Below are 16,245 nucleotides of genomic sequence, written 5' to 3'. Positions count from 1 at the left end.
TATATATATATTTGTGAGTCCTTTTCCTCTTCCTTGAATCTCTTTGGGGGTACAGACCTAATGATGCTATCACCAGGTCAGAGATATTTGTTGGGTATATTTCCAAACTACTTTCCAGAATGACTGGTCCACAGCAATAGCTCAGTGTTTTCCAGTAACCCATCCAATTTTTGTTGTTTCCTTTTTGCCTGGTAGTTGTGAGGCAGAATCTGAGAGCTGTTTTAATGTGTATTTCTCTGATTAATTTAGAGTGTTTTTTTTTATACAGCTACTGATAAGTTGGATTTTGTCCTCTGTAATCAACCTATTCATATGCTTTCACCATTTATCAGTTGGGAAATGACACATAAAAATTGACTCAGTTCCTTACTTATCATTAAAAAAACAAACAAACCAATAATCAGATAAGCTGGTTACAAAGATTTTTTTTCCCAGTGATTTTTCCCTCCTAATTTTGGTTGCATTGATTTTGTTTATGCAAAAGTTTTTTCATTTTACTTTGGAAAGCTGATGACTCAGTGTATAGAACAATGGGTCTGGAGTCAAAAAGATCTAAGTTTAAATTATCTCAGACACTTCATTTGTTGGCAAGTAACATGTTTGCCTCAGTTTCTTCATCTGTTAAACTGAGATAATAATAGCACCTACCTCCCAGGGTTATTGTGAGGACCAAAATGAGATAACAATCCTAAAGTGCTTAGCACAATGCTTGCTACATAGAAACTGCTAAGTAAATGTTAACCATTATTTTTTAAGTCATCAGAATTATCCACTTACTTTTTATAAATGTCTCTGTCTTTGGTAATGAACTGTTCTTCATCCATAGACCTGAAAGATAATTTCTTCCTGACCCTCTAATTTGTCTTGATATCACTCTTTATGTCTTTGTAATAGCCACATTTGAAGCTTATCTTAGTATATAGGATGAGATGTTTCTGCCAGACAGCTTTCCAGGTTTTCTAATAGTTTTTGTTGATTGCTGAGCTCTTCTCCAAGTTACTGGGTCTTGACTGATGTTTCAGAGTGTTTGAGGTCCCACTTCCTTGTGGAAACCTAGCATAATGTGGCAAAAAGATTTCTCAGGTAAGAGACTCAGCTAGGTTATGTAGCCTTGGCAGCTACATAGAGATATGGCCTTGGCCACTTCATTTAATCTCCTTGACCCTCATTGTCTTCTGGAAATTTCTGCCCTCCTTCTGCAAGATGAGGGAGTTGGAATAGATCATTATGCATGTCTCGTTGATTCCTAACATTCTATTTTCTATGTATTGCATTATTGTGTATAAATCAAAAAGTATTTATTAAGAGACTATTCAAGAAGTGGAATTATTATGTAAAAAGTGAAAAAAAAGAATCTGTCTTCAAGGAGCTTATACTATTCTAAGGGGAATAATACGTATAGGATTTTCACAGAATTTTCTTCAGGTTAATTCATGAGTCACTACTATCTATCTTCTACACTCACAGTTGGTTCTTGTTTTGAAGCAGGCAGCACTTTCTCGTTCATTGAAATTCCACCTTGGTACTTGAATGGAGGCAAAAGCCTTGGCCCTCTGTCATCAGTAGGACAATCGCCTCTCGGAATATGAGGCTAGATTACTGTTCATGCTTTCTGAACATCGTTCCCTTCTGTCTCAGAGTTTTTACTTTATAGTGCTTTCAAAAAAAGCCTCTATAGATGTGCTTGTGGTTGAATCAGATTTCAGTGTCCTCGGCATGATAGGAGGTAAAGGAAACTGCAGAGTTTGTAATTAAATGTGAATTTCCAATGGAAAAATTGGGGAAAAAATTGGAAAATGGTCAATGTACTCAAGATGCCAACAGAGGGGAACTCAGAAAAAATCCTATCCAGAGAGCAAGAACACTATTGCTCAAGTGAGGAAGTTTGATTTTGAAAAAGGAAAGTGACTGTCAGGTGAGTGGACACTGAATTAGAGCAGGGAGAGGCTGGAGGCCAAGAGACCAAAGATCAGCCTCTGATAAGGGTCTAGTGAGAGGTGACCAGGGCCTGCACGAAGGGGAAAGCTGGGTCACTGGATGGAGGGGACATGCCCAGGGAAGAGATTGTGTAGAAAAACAAATCGTGTAAGTTGGCATCCTCAAATTGATCTGTGGGTTGAGAGGGAAGGAGCATCCAAAGGGAACAATGATGTTGCTAGCCTGGGTGACCTGGAGGATGGCAGTACCCTCCCTTTACAGGAATATCCAGGTTCAGAAACAGGGGGTTTGGAGGGAGATACTGAGTTATCTTGGGATATGATGAGTTAGAGATGCCTATAGGACATCCTGATTAAAAAGTCTTACTTTTTCCCTTTCGCTCCTCAGTATCCTCCCTATCCCCTGTGCTGTCCCTGGTCACCATATTTTCCAACAGGACCAGGCTCTCGCTTCCTTCATAAGGAAATGACCAAGTCACACCAAGGAGCCCTAGGGCCGTCACTACTACAGAGCCCAAGCCAAAGAATCTGAAAGGAGGCCTTGGTGTCCAGCAGTAACTGGATGTAACAGGATGAACATTGGGCTAGTGATGGCCTACATTCAGGAGCCTGGTATTTGTGCTGCTGATTATTTTTGTAAAGAGGCAGATCATGCATTTTGCTATTTAGTCTCAAAGAGGCCCTCACATCCCTGTGGGGCACAATGCTTCCAAGGATCTGGAGGAAGAGACTGACATCCATCTCTCCAAGGTCCAGGACGTAAAGTATGAACCTTAAATTCTGGAAGAGGATGATGCCTTTGTAGCTGGAGACACCAGGAAATCAACATGGCTACAACTACCTTTACAGGATGAAAGTATTGGATGCCATTCATTCCTCTGAGATCTCATTCCATTCAGAAGGTTGACCTCATCTTTCCCTGATGGGCAAGAACTTCTGCTCCTATCTGGAGCTTTGAAACACAAATACCTCCTTCAAGGGTGTCCATAAAGCTCTCGTTGACACCCTGGAAGATGGCTATGAGACAGCTCCATATGGAATTGGCTTCTTTGGCTAGACTATCAGGAAGCCCTGAGTGAACTGGCAAACCAGTGGTGGAAGCTCCCAGTAGCAACACCAGTCCGCAGCTGAGGATCTAACAGGCCCCTGAAGTTTCCTTCCCAACAACTATCCACGTCACATACCCACCCTCCAGGAAGTACTCCCTAGAGCTGAAGAGTGTGAGTGATAACTACAACACACTAGAGAGCAACCTCTGACTGAATTTGGGGATAGTTATAGCAACATGGCTTCAGGAGGAGAAACCAGTCTCAGTACCCTGGGATTTCTCCAGGGCAGGAGACACAGCAGCATTGGGCAGCACTGATATCATTATGCCCAGAATTCTTAAAATGCCTGTCTGGAGATCCTTCTTTAGTTCATCCCTCTGGTTTGTTGTAGAACTAAAGTTCCATGAGGTCCTCTTGCCCTTTCCAATACCTTTGTCCATGTCACTTTCTCCTTACCCCAACTTGTTTTTGATCATGGTTATTGTTTCATTTATGAAGTTAGAAATGGAAACCACAGAGCCCTTATCTTACCCACTTGGATGGGGACTCTAGCCCACAGACATGTTATTTAAAGTTCTAGGGAGAAAGGGGCAGAAGGGAACTAGGGAGGTGTTGAGATTTGTGCTGTGTTTAGTGCACTGTCTTGACCTTCTCTTTGCATACCATAGATCCAGACATGACTGAGAGGAACTGCCACTGATATAGGCACTAATTCCATATTCCTCCAATAAGTCACTGCACCGGTCTGACTTTATAAATCAGTTATTTAATAAAAACAGCTGTAAATATTAAAAAGTCTTACTTATTTGTTGTAGATTCAGGAGTGGAGTCCATGGCATTGGATGAGACCCCCCCAGTGAGAGAGCTGGGAGAGAGAAATGAGGAGGAGGTCCAGGCCAGAGCCTTGGACAAGCCTCCTCAGCATGCCAGGGATGCTGACCCAGCAAAGGAGACAGAGAAGGGAGGAGTGGTCAGACACGTAGAAGGGGACCAAGGGGGAGCATGGTCATGAAACTGTCAGGGAAGAAGATGAGGTCTGAGAACAGGCCACTGCAGTGGGACATTTGGGGAGGGAGTTAGCAGAAACCACTGAGAATATCAGAGACTGTCTCCCAAGTGATACCAGTCTGAAGACCTCCTTCAGCTGCTAAGTCCAGTGAGGTAAACCAGCATTTATTAATTATTAAGTGTTGGGGGTGTAAGCTCAGTTTTCACGTGGACAGTCTCGGGCAGGTAAAGGTGAGGACTTCTAAACCTCAGAGTTCTCATGAGGCCCCTCAGGGAACAGCTGGGAATTGAGGCGTGAGACCCGGGCTATCTTGTGCATTTCCACCTCTTCTCAGTGGGAAACTTGCTGGGGAGAGCATCCCACCCTTGAGATTGGCCTGTGGTCTGAGCACACCTGTTGTTGACTAGCTAGGGGCTGAGAGCACGCACGGTATTCACGTGTAAACTCTGCGGCGGGAGAGCTTAAGGAGAGACAGGAAAGCCTGAAGGCCCTCTTCTGGATGCAGAGTCCCCTCAGGGGGCTCTTCACACTGAGGGGCCCTTGGAGGGAAGAGGGTCCCTGGCCTCTTCCACTCCCATACTCTTGCTGTACGATCCTTGCCCCTTGGGAGGAGGAGGATTCCTCTCTCCTGAGGAAGAATTCACCCTGCACATGTAACTAAGACCCTGAATAAAGCCTAACCCTTGTTTGACTCTGGAAAGTCTCTTCTCTCAACACGTTATCCGGCTGATCTCTGAAGACCTGGACGACAGGTAAGAAAGGCTCAGGTAGCCCTTTGGCCTCTAGGCCGAACAATTAAGTACCTACTAGGTACCAGGTACTATGTTAAACACTGATGATACAAGGAAAGGCAAAAATCCAAGTGCTATCCCGAAGGAGCTTCCATTGTCCAAAGGTGGGGACAACCTACACACAGTATTGTACAAATGAGACAGAGAAAGCAAGGGTCCATCACGGGGTGTGGTGCTGGATGGTAATGGCATTAAGGGGGACCAGGAAAAGCTCCTTACATATGGAGTGACTGGAGCTGAGCCTTGAAGGAAGCTAGGGATCCTCCAAGGCCAGCTTGTACAACTCTGTATGGAACTGGTGTGCACCTGGTCATGCCCTTGAAACAAGCCCATGCTGGGCCTCTGATGTGCTTCCCCCAGGGCCTGGTGTTTAGGAAGGGCTCAGTCCACTGTGATTTGGGAATGCATGGCTGCTTGGCTTCTGCTGCTGGCATAGAGCAGCACTGGAGAAGATAATAGAAATAGAAAATAGAAATAGAAAGCACTGGAGAAACAACCTGCCTACACTACAATTTGAGGCATTATTTCAGGAAAGAGGACAATGCTGCTTACCTGGAAAAGCCTAGAGGTGAGGAACATTGGAAGCATCCATCTGTAGTGTTGTCCTTGACTCCACCAAATCAGTGGTCAAATCTCCTCCTTTCTGTCTCTAGACATTTTCCCACTGGTCCCTTTCCTTTCCATCACCTTAGTGTAGACCCTCCTGCTCTCAGGTCTTTCAGACTTTCTGAAACAGCCTCCTCCTATTTGGGTCTTTTCCTATAACACAGGTCTGACTATGCCAACCCCTCACTGTCCCTCAATAAACTCCAGTGGCTCCTTGTTCTTTCCAGGATCAAACTGAAAGCCCTGTTTGGCATTTAATACTGTACAAACTTCAACTCTCTGAGAACTGGTGTAAGGGTCACCCTTGTATAACCCTGGGCAAGTCACTTAACTCATCTGGGGCTGGTTCACTCATCTGCAAAATGAGGGGATGGACTCAGTGGCCTGCCTTCCACATCTACATCTAGGATTCCACAGAAATGGGACAAGCCAATAAGAGCCCTTTCCTTCTGCCCATACAAAGATGGGCTAAAATAAAATGACTGTAGCAAAGAAAATAAGAAAACAAAATATCAAAACCTTTAGGACCACGGTGTTACACTAAATACAAACAGCTGCACTGCCCTTGACAACCATAAACTAACATCATCCATGTTTTATTATGGTTTTATTTGTTTTAAAAAATGTTTCCCCTATTATTTTAATCCACCACAGTGTTTTGTTTCAGTGATTAAATTAATGAGGTTTTTCACCCTTGTGAGTTCTATAACGTTGAATAAGTGCTCTCATGTGATGTGACGCCTTCCCACATTAGTTACATTCCTAAGATTTCTCTCTGGCATGTATTCTCTTATGTAATAAAAGATGTGAATTCTGGGTGTAGGCCTTTTCACATCTGCTGTAATCATAGGGTCACTCTCCAGTGTGAGTCCTCTGATGTCGAGCCAGTGCTGCATTTCGGGGAAAGCCTTTCCCACAATCACTGCATTTAAATGGTTTCTCTCCAGTGTGAATGCTGAAGTGTTGTCTAAGATCTGACTTCTGGCGGAAGATCTTTCCACATTCTGTGCATTCATATGGTTTCTCTCCAGTATGAATACTACTATGGCTGGTAAGATTAGATTTATGAGAGAATGCCTTCCCACAAACACTGCACTGATGAGGTTTTATTCCTGTATGAGTACTCCGATGTTGAGTAAGGTTAGAGCTTAAATAGAATGTCTTCCCACATTCATTACATTCATAGGGTCTCTCTCCAGTGTGAATTCTCTGATGTCGAGTCAGTGTTGTGCTCCGAGGAAAGGCTTTCCCACAGTCACTGCATTTGAAGGGTTTTTCTCCAGTATGAATCCTATAATGTTGCATAAGATTTGTCTTTTGGTGGAAGGCCTTTCCACAATAACTGCATTTGAAAGGTCTTTCTCCAGTATGAATTCTATAGTGCTGTGTAAGATTTACCTTCTGCCAGAAGGCCTTTCCACATTCACTGCATTTGTAAGATTTGTTTTTACAAGCGTGTTGGGTACAATCTGCCTTCTGACAGGATGCCTTCCCACATTTTGTCCATTCAGAATACTTTTCTCCTCTATGAGCTCTCTGGTAAAGAGTAAATTCATTATTCAGGAGGAAAGAATTCCCACTTTCATAGAGCTGCCCTTCAGCATGAATTCCCTGTTTTCTCAAGCAGTTCAAATCATAACCAAAAGCTTTCTGACATTCATTAACCGTAGAATACATCTGTGAATAGATCTGAATAGACTGTCTTTGGTCTGACTCCATGACGAAGTTCCTTCCATGGTTATCACTTTTATAGAGATTCAGCACTACAGATACTCCCTGTTGTGGAAAAAAGACTAGCTCTGGACTAGAGGTTTGGCTGTAGCTACTGTATCCAGAGCCCCTGACTCCATTAGCAGGCTCTGTTTGGATTACTTTTCCCTCTATAGAATGCTTCTCCTCATTGTTGTGTTCTTTCATAAAATTGCCATAATACTCCCAGGTTTTCCCCATCTTGGAGATGCATGGGTCATCCCACAAGGACCTTTGCTGGGATAAGTCTTCCACAGAAATACTCATCTTTGGAGCTGACGCCTTGGTCTGAGGCCTGGTGTCTTGATCTGAAGGAAAAGAAAAACTGTAAGTCCCCTTTTCCTTTGATGAACAAGCTTTTCTGTACACTTTAATTTCCAATATTCTGGCTGTTATGTACATAATTTTCACTTTAACTTAAATCAATTCTTAAGGTTTTAAAATTTTCTTTAAATTATATAGCGTAGTAACATTATATTAGGTGAATGTGCCAGACTGATGTAAATGATGCATAATTAATGGAAAATGAACAATTACTCCTTTCCATACACCAACATAAAGCACCTCAAAGTTGTTTTTCTTTTTTCCAGGAATATTCTTCATCTGAATATCACATCTGGGAGAGCCATGAGAGTGTGATCATTGGATCTAATTAGAGGAATGATATGGAGCTCCTACACCACAAAATTCCACTTGACTTTCCAAAAAGATAAAACCAATTCAAAGTTCCACCCACAGCAGAGCAGTGTTTCTGCGTTCTAAAAGCACCAACAGAATCTGATAATTTTTATCTGTCCTTATCAAGTGTCTTTGGTATAAAAGGCAACAACATCCAAACAAATGAGAGGACAGGGGAGGAATTAGCTCTAAGATCTATGCCTGGGAGAAGAGTTCAGGACCATTAAAGTCAAGAAGATTACAAATGTGCCCATTTTCAGGAGGTACACAAATGAATGATCAGCTGAGTATTGAGTATGGGCACTCACTCACACACTAACCTGACCAGCAGGTTCTTAGGACAGGATATATTGGAATCCCATGTGCTTCCCTTGACTCCAGCTGAGAGATCACATCCATGTTGGAATCTGCAAGGCCTAGTGAGGGGAAATGGAAAAGTGATGGACAGGCATGGTCACCTCACAGCCAAGGTCCCACAGACTCCTAGAAGCAAGTGAGGAAGGACAAGGGAGTCTGGGAGCTGCGGAGAAGCATGTAGAAAAGATGTGAAGGGTCATCTGGTTTGCTTTCCTGGGAAGATACAGGAGTGGGACAAAGGATAGAGTTGGGTTCAGAAAGACAATGAGTTCCTCTGGTCCATTCAGTACTAAGGTATCTGGGACTTTTCATGCCTTGGGATTTGAGAAAGCCTCCCCAGCATGAACAGAGTTGGAGTGGGGTCACACAATGAAGCAGCCAGTTTGCAGACATACAGAGCAGGAGCCCTTCAGCTGGGACCAGGGAGAGCACAAGATTCCTGTCTCTCGGTTTTAATGGAAATAAAGAATGCTTATTTTCTTACAGAACAAAGGACCTGTGCTGAATAACAGACTGAGCCCTAGCAGAAGGAAACAAAAAACGTTTCAAGGGCAGATCTCTAGTTCCCACAGGAGCCTTCTTACCCAGGCTGACCAGGTTCCTGTAGTTCTCCAGCATCACCTCCCAGTAAAGCTCCTTCTGGGAAGTGTCCAGGTAGCCCCACTCCTCCCAGGTGAAGTCCACAGCCACATCCTGGAATGTCACTGATTCCTGAAACAAATAAATCTGTGCTTAGCCAGGGACCATACCCCAGATGAACGTGAGAGGGGAGGTGAAAGGAGCAGGAATGAGAAGGACTGATTCTTACCATTAGTCAGGTTTCAGAATGTTCAAAGCACAATCTTTAGGAGCATTTACTACATGCCTCAGGCTGTACTAGATTCTGAATCATGTAAAAAAAGAACAGTCACTGTCTCATAAGCATTTATGGAGTGTCTTCCCTGTTATAGACTCTGTGCTGAGCCCTGGGGATACAAAGGCAAAAGCAGTCCCTAAGCTCAACAAGCTCACATTCCAATGGGGAAGACAACTTGGCAGAAAGTCATGACAGCAAGGCTTCAGCAGCTGAGGGGACCAGGAGCGGGATCCTGCAAAAGTTAGGGCTTGAGCTGAATATTGACAGACTAAGTCAGTGCCTGCAAGAGTGGGAAGGTGAGGGGACAAAAGCATTCCAGGCAGATTAAGAAGCAAAGGCAGAGCAGAGAGATGGAGGAGGTGTGTGTGTGTGTCATGTGTGAGGAACAGAAAATAGGCCAGTCTGGCTGGGCCACAGGAACCATGGAGGAGTTTACCCCACTAAGACATGAGAAAGGTAGGAAGGGTTGAGTTTGTGCAAAGCCTGAAATGCCAAGTGGGAGATTTTATCTTTGAACCTGGCACAGAATCAAGCTAGATCCACTGTGACCTGGTGACTGAATGGCTGAGCAGCCCCAGTTGTCTGGGGACAGAGAACATTGGAGCAAGGACCTGTCTACCCTGTGTGACCTGAGACACCATGTCAGGGGAGAGGATGATGATGCTTACCTGGGGGGGTCTGCTGGTGAGGAACTTGGGGCCCATTCTGCGCTCCTTCCTGTTCCCCTTCCTGCTCTCTGCTCTGGCCTGCACTCAGGCCCCTGGGGTCCCACAAGGCTGAGATAGAAAGGAAAAGGAGCCATGAGAGGGGTGGACCCTTCCCCCTCCCAGCCCTGCCTCTGCCCTGGAAATGCCCACAGTCCTCCCTGCTCAAAGTGACACCAGAAGCAGCTGGTCTGGACTTGGGTCAAGTCCGTTACTTGGGTCAAGTAACTCCTGTATGCCACACTCCATTCGAGGTGCCAGAGATGCCAAGGAGACAAAAAAGTCCAGACCATTTCCTCCCAGAAATGCCAGGTCATATGAGGTGGGAGGGGACAATGACACCTGGGGGGAGGGGATGCAGAGGCGAGGCTGGAGGCTGCTATCCCAGGGGTCAGAACCCTCGAAATGTAGGGGGCACAGGGGGGGGGTCCAAGGGCATCCATGTCAGAGCAGGAGAGAGGGAGGGGGACAAGAGGAGAGGGGAGAGAGCGGGAGAAAACGGGGGGAAGAGCAGGAAGGATGAGGAAGGGGGAGGAGGGGGCAGGGGCGAGGAAGCGGGGTCGCCCCGCTTCACTGAGACCCCCCCTCCCACGATCCGGGAGCCTTCGCCCGATTTCAGAGACGAGTCAAGTGGGGCAAGGAGAGGCCGCGAAGGGAGGGGGGATCCCGGGCGGCACCCCCGCTCTCCCCCGGCGCCCCCTTCTCTCACCTCGCCCCGGACCCCGGACAAGCGCTGCTGAACCCGCCGGACCCAGACACTCACTACCGCCCCAGGCCTCTGAAACTGACCAGGAAGAGGGAACTTCCGCGTCTGCGCAGTAGCTCTCCTACCGAGGAACGCGCCCATTGGCTAGCTCCTGGGGGTGGGGCGTTCGCCTCCGGTTCCAGGGCCACGCCCCCTTGTTCCTCCTCGGCTGGAATTTGAGCCGGGAGAATTCGCTCCGCCCCCCGTGGCCACGCCTGGAATTCTAAGCCAATCAGAGGAGATGCAGCGGCGCGGCCCCGCCCCAGCGGCCTCTGCTCTCCCCTCCCCCCTCCCCCCATAGAAGTTTTCCTGGAAAGTTAAACACGTGGTGTTTGGCTCAGCTGTCAACCAGAGGCCAGGAGGTTGTGGGCCTGAGGACGTGACCCTGGGGCGCAGTGGTGATGGCTCCTAGGGCTGAGGGTGTGGACGAGCCTCGAGGCCACACGTGCTGGGCTTTTCTGTAACAGTTACAGGAATTTGTATTATAATCGACAACTGTGCTCTAGGATCTTTAATACCACCACTGGTTAGCACCTAACACGTTAGCTGGGGTTTGGTGCTGAAGCTCTCTTCTCCTAACAATTCACTGTACCTTACTATCTGAACAGTAATCCTGTTCTGCTTAATGCTCTAGTGCCATCCCTGATACCCATCACATCATAGCCACCCAGTAAATGCTGATTAACTGAGAGTAGGGACTTCAAGACTGTCATCACAGAGAGACACCAGCAATAACACAGACACTGCACCAGAGCTGGAGAGACACCAGCAATAACTCAGACACTGCACCAGAGCTGGAGAGACACCAGCAGTAACACAGACACTGCACCAGAGCTGGAGAAACACCAGCAATAACTCAGATACTGCACCAGAGCTGGAGAAACACCAGCAATGATACAGACACTGCACCAGAGCTGGAGAAACACCAGCAATAACTCAGACACTGCACCAGAGCTGGAGAGACACCAGCAATAACTCAGACACTGCACCAGAGCTGGAGAGACACCACCAATAACTCAGACACTGCACCAGAGCTGGAGAAACACCACCAATAACAGACAATGTACCAGAGCCACAGAAACACCAGCAATAACACAGACACTGCACCAGAGCTGGAGAAACACCAGAAACAACAGACACTGCACCAGAGCTGGAGAAACACCAGAAACAACAGACACTGCACCAGAGCTGGAGAAACACCAGCAATAACACAGACACTGTATCAGAGCTGGAGAAACACCAGCAATAACTCAGACACTGCACCAGAGCTGGAGAAACACCACCAATAACAGACAATGTACCAGAGCCACAGAAACACCAGCAATAACACAGACACTGCACCAGAGCTGGAGAAACACCAGAAACAACAGACACTGCACCAGAGCTGGAGAAACACCAGAAACAACAGACACTGCACCAGAGCTGAAGAAACACCAGCAATAACACAGACACTGCATCAGAGCTGGAGAAACACCAGCAATAACACAGACACTGCACCAGAGCTGGAGAAACACCAGCAATAAATAACACAGACACTGCACCAGAGCTGGAGAAACACCAGCAATAACACAGACACTGCACCAGAGCTGGAGAAACACCAGCAATAACACAGACACTGCACCAGAGCTGGAGAAACACCAGCAATAACACAGACACTGCACCAGAGCTGGAGAAACACCAGCAATAAATAACACAGACACTGCACCAGAGCTGGAGAAACACCACAAATAACAGACACTGTACCAGAGCTGGAGAAACACCAGCAATAACACAGACACTGCAGCAGAGTCGGAGAAACACCAGCAATAACTCAGACACTGCCCCAGAGTCGGAGAAACACCAGCAATGAGACAGACACTGCACCACAGCTGGAGAAACATCAGCAATAACACAGACACTGCACCAGAGCTGGAGAAACACCAGCAATGAGACAGACACGGCACCAGAGCTGGAGAAACACCAACAATAACTCAGACACTGCACCAGAGCTGGAGAGACACCAGCAATAACACAGACACTGCACCAGAGCTGGAGAGACACCAGCAATAACTCAGACACTGCACCAGAGGTGGAGAGACACCAGCAATAACACAGACACTGCACCAGAGCTGGAGAGACACCACCAATAACACAGACACTGCACCAGAGCTGGAGAGACACCAGCAGTAACACAGACACTGTACCAGAGCCACAGAAACAGCACCAGTAACAGAGACACTGCACCAGAGCTGGAGAAACACCAGCAATAACACAGACACTGCACCAGAGCTGGAGAAACACCAGCAATAACTCAGATACTGCACCAGAGCTGGAGAAACACCAGCAATGATACAGACACTGCACCAGAGCTGGAGAAACACCAGCAATAACTCAGACACTGCACCAGAGCTGGAGAGACACCAGCAATAACTCAGACACTGCACCAGAGCTGGAGAAACACCACCAATAACAGACAATGTACCAGAGCCACAGAAACACCAGCAATAACACAGACACTGCACCAGAGCTGGAGAAACACCAGAAACAACAGACACTGCACCAGAGCTGGAGAAACACCAGAAACAACAGACACTGCACCAGAGCTGGAGAAACACCAGCAATAACACAGACACTGTATCAGAGCTGGAGAAACACCAGCAATAACACAGACACTGCACCAGAGCTGGAGAAACACCAGCAATAAATAACACAGACACTGCACCAGAGCTGGAGAAACACCAGCAATAACACAGACACTGTATCAGAGCTGGAGAAACACCAGCAATAACAGAGACACTGCACCAGAGCTGGAGAAACACCAGCAATAAATAACACAGACACTGCACCAGAGCTGGAGAAACACCAGCAATAACACAGACACTGCACCAGAGCTGGAGAGACACCAGCAATAACACAGACACTGCACCAGAGCTGGAGAGACACCAGCAGTAACACAAACACTGCACCAGAGCCACAGAAACAGCACCAGTAACACAGACACTGCACCAGAGCTGGAGAAACACCAGCAATAACTCAGACACTGCACCAGAGCTGGAGAAACATCACCAATAACAGACAATGTACCAGAGCCACAGAAACACCAGCAATAACACAGACACTGCACCAGAGCTGGAGAAACACCAGAAACAACAGACACTGCACCAGAGCTGGAGAAACACCAGAAACAACAGACACAGCACCAGAGCTGGAGAAACACCAGCAATAACACAGACACTGTATCAGAGCTGGAGAAACACCAGCAATAACACAGACACTGCACCAGAGCTGGAGAAACACCAGCAATAAATAACACAGACACTGCACCAGAGGTGGAGAAACACCAGCAATAACACAGACACTGCACCAGAGCTGGAGAGACACCAGCAATAACAGAGACACTGCACCAGAGCTGGAGAGACACCAGCAGTAACACAAACACTGCACCAGAGCCACAGAAACAGCACCAGTAACACAGACACTGCACCAGAGCTGGAGAAACACCAGCAATAACTCAGACACTGCACCACAGCTGGAGAAACACCAGCAATGATACAGACACTGCACCAGAGCTGGAGAAACACCAGCAATAACTCAGACACTGCACCACAGCTGGAGAGACACCAGCAATAACTCAGACACTGCACCAGAGCTGGAGAAACACCACCAATAACAGACAATGTACCAGAGCCACAGAAACACCAGCAATAACACAGACACTGTACCAGAGCTGGAGAAACACCAGAAACAACAGACACTGCACCAGAGCTGGAGAAACACCAGAAACAACAGACACTGCACCAGAGCTGGAGAAACACCAGCAATAACACAGACACTGTATCAGAGCTGGAGAAACACCAGCAATAACTCAGACACTGCACCAGAGCTGGAGAAACACCACCAATAACAGACAATGTACCAGAGCCACAGAAACACCAGCAATAACACAGACACTGCACCAGAGCTGGAGAAACACCAGAAACAACAGACACTGCACCAGAGCTCGAGAAACACCAGCAATAACACAGACACTGTATCAGAGCTGGAGAAACACCAGCAATAACACAGACACTGCATCAGAGCTGGAGAAACACCAGCAATAAATAACACAGACACTGCACCAGAGCTGGAGAAACACCAGCAATAACACAGACACTGCACCAGAGCTGGAGAAACACCAGCAATAACACAGACACTGTACCAGAGCCAGAGAAACACCAGCAGTAACACAGACACTGCACCAGAGCTGGAGAAACACCAGCAATGAGACAGACACTGCACCACAGCTGGAGAAACACCAACAATAACTCAGACACTGCACCAGAGCTGCAGAAACACCGACAGTAACACAGACACTGCCCCAGAGTCGGAGAAACACCAGCAATGAGACAGACACTGCACCACAGCTGGAGAAACACTGACAGTAACACAGACGCTGTACCAGAGCTGGAGAAACACCAGCAATAACAGACACTGCACCACAGCTGGAGAAACACCAGCAATGAGACAGACACTGCACCAGAGCTGGAGAAACACCAACAATAACTCAGACACTGCACCAGAGCTGGAGAGACACCAGCAATAACACAGACACTGCACCAGAGCTGGAGAGACACCAGCAATAACTCAGACACTGCACCAGAGGTGGAGAGACACCAGCAATAACACAGACACTGCACCAGAGCTGGAGAGACACCACCAATAACAGACACTGTACCACAGCTGGAGAAACACCAGAAATAACACAGACACTGCACCAGAGCTGGAGAAACACCAGCAATGAGACAGACACTGCAGCAGAGTTGGAGAAACACCAGCAATAACACAGACACTGCTCCAGAGCCACAGAAACACCAGCAATAACTCAGACACTGCACCAGATCTGGAGAAACACCAGCAATAACACAGACACTGTACCACATATGGAGTGTTAACCTGAAAACTTGGTTAAAGAAAAAGGCAACAGGCTAAATGCATACATTTTTTAATTTAATTAATTAATTAATCAATTCCCTATTAAAGAAAACGGTAACATAATGCATTATGGAGCCAGAAATGTTCTGGCTACCCAGTGCAGAAATCTTCTGGCTTATATACATTTTGCCATGAGAAAGAAACTCTCATAATTAAGCAAACCATAAATTCAGTAAGACTGGACAATTAACAAAGCAATGTTGGTCAGGCCTTGGGATTTCAGGCTGGGTAAGCATATGTCTCGGTGATAAGGAAAGAAACCCCACCACTAGTAAGTGGCAGGCTTCCTCCCCTAAACAGATAATTGACATAGAAAAGGGTAAACAATGTTCAATAGAAATTACGACCTAAGATGTCTATATTTTCTTTACCATTAATATGCCATAACATAGTATGTGTCTACAGATAATAAGATTCAAAGGAAAGTCTCATTATTCAAGATATAGTGTCTTAGGTTAAAGGTCTCCTTAAGGAGTGTAGAGTCAGCCTTGGCTGGCTTTTGCTGACATAGGAAAGGCATTCTCTGAGTTTACTTCAGAGAGAACAAAGAGATTATTCCAAAATTTTATATTAAACATTATCAGGAGAAACACCAGCAATAACACAGATACTGCACCAGAGCTGGAGAAACACCAGCAATAACACAGATACTGCACCAGAGCTGGAGAAACACCACAAATAACACAGACACTGCACCAGAGCTGGAGAAACACCACCAATAACAGACACTGTACCAGAGCCAGAGAAACACCAGCAGTAACACAGACACTGCACCAGAGCTGGAGAAACACCAACAATAACTCAGACACTGCAC

At 46.5% G+C, this 16,245-nt stretch overlaps 1 protein-coding gene and 1 pseudogene across 2 annotated transcripts; one reads left to right on the top strand and one right to left on the bottom strand.

The window, feature by feature from the left end:
• Positions 1–2,484: 2,484 nt before the first annotated feature.
• On the top strand, positions 2,485–3,200 carry LOC140502833 (protein C1orf43 pseudogene; annotated as a pseudogene).
• Positions 3,201–5,982: 2,782 nt separating this feature from the next.
• LOC140502818 (zinc finger protein 527-like) lies at positions 5,983–10,546 on the bottom strand. 2 transcript variants are annotated; one of them, XM_072606834.1, is made up of 5 exons: positions 10,446–10,546; positions 9,701–9,808; positions 8,761–8,887; positions 8,140–8,235; positions 5,983–7,449 (listed from the first exon to the last, which is right to left on the bottom strand). In XM_072606834.1, the coding sequence occupies exons 2-5, from the start codon at positions 9,734–9,736 to the stop codon at positions 6,245–6,247; spliced, it is 1,464 nt and encodes a 487-aa protein (XP_072462935.1). In that variant the 5' UTR covers positions 9,737–9,808; positions 10,446–10,546; the 3' UTR covers positions 5,983–6,244. The 2 variants fall into 2 exon arrangements, with proteins under 2 accessions (XP_072462935.1, XP_072462936.1); XM_072606835.1 differs by lacking the exon at positions 8,140–8,235.
• Between the last annotated feature and the right edge of the window lie 5,699 nt (positions 10,547–16,245).

This window comes from Notamacropus eugenii, chromosome 4 (genome assembly GCF_028372415.1).
Source record: "Notamacropus eugenii isolate mMacEug1 chromosome 4, mMacEug1.pri_v2, whole genome shotgun sequence".
Lineage (NCBI taxonomy): Eukaryota > Metazoa > Chordata > Mammalia > Diprotodontia > Macropodidae > Notamacropus > Notamacropus eugenii.
This window is presented reverse-complemented; position numbering and strand designations above follow the sequence as displayed.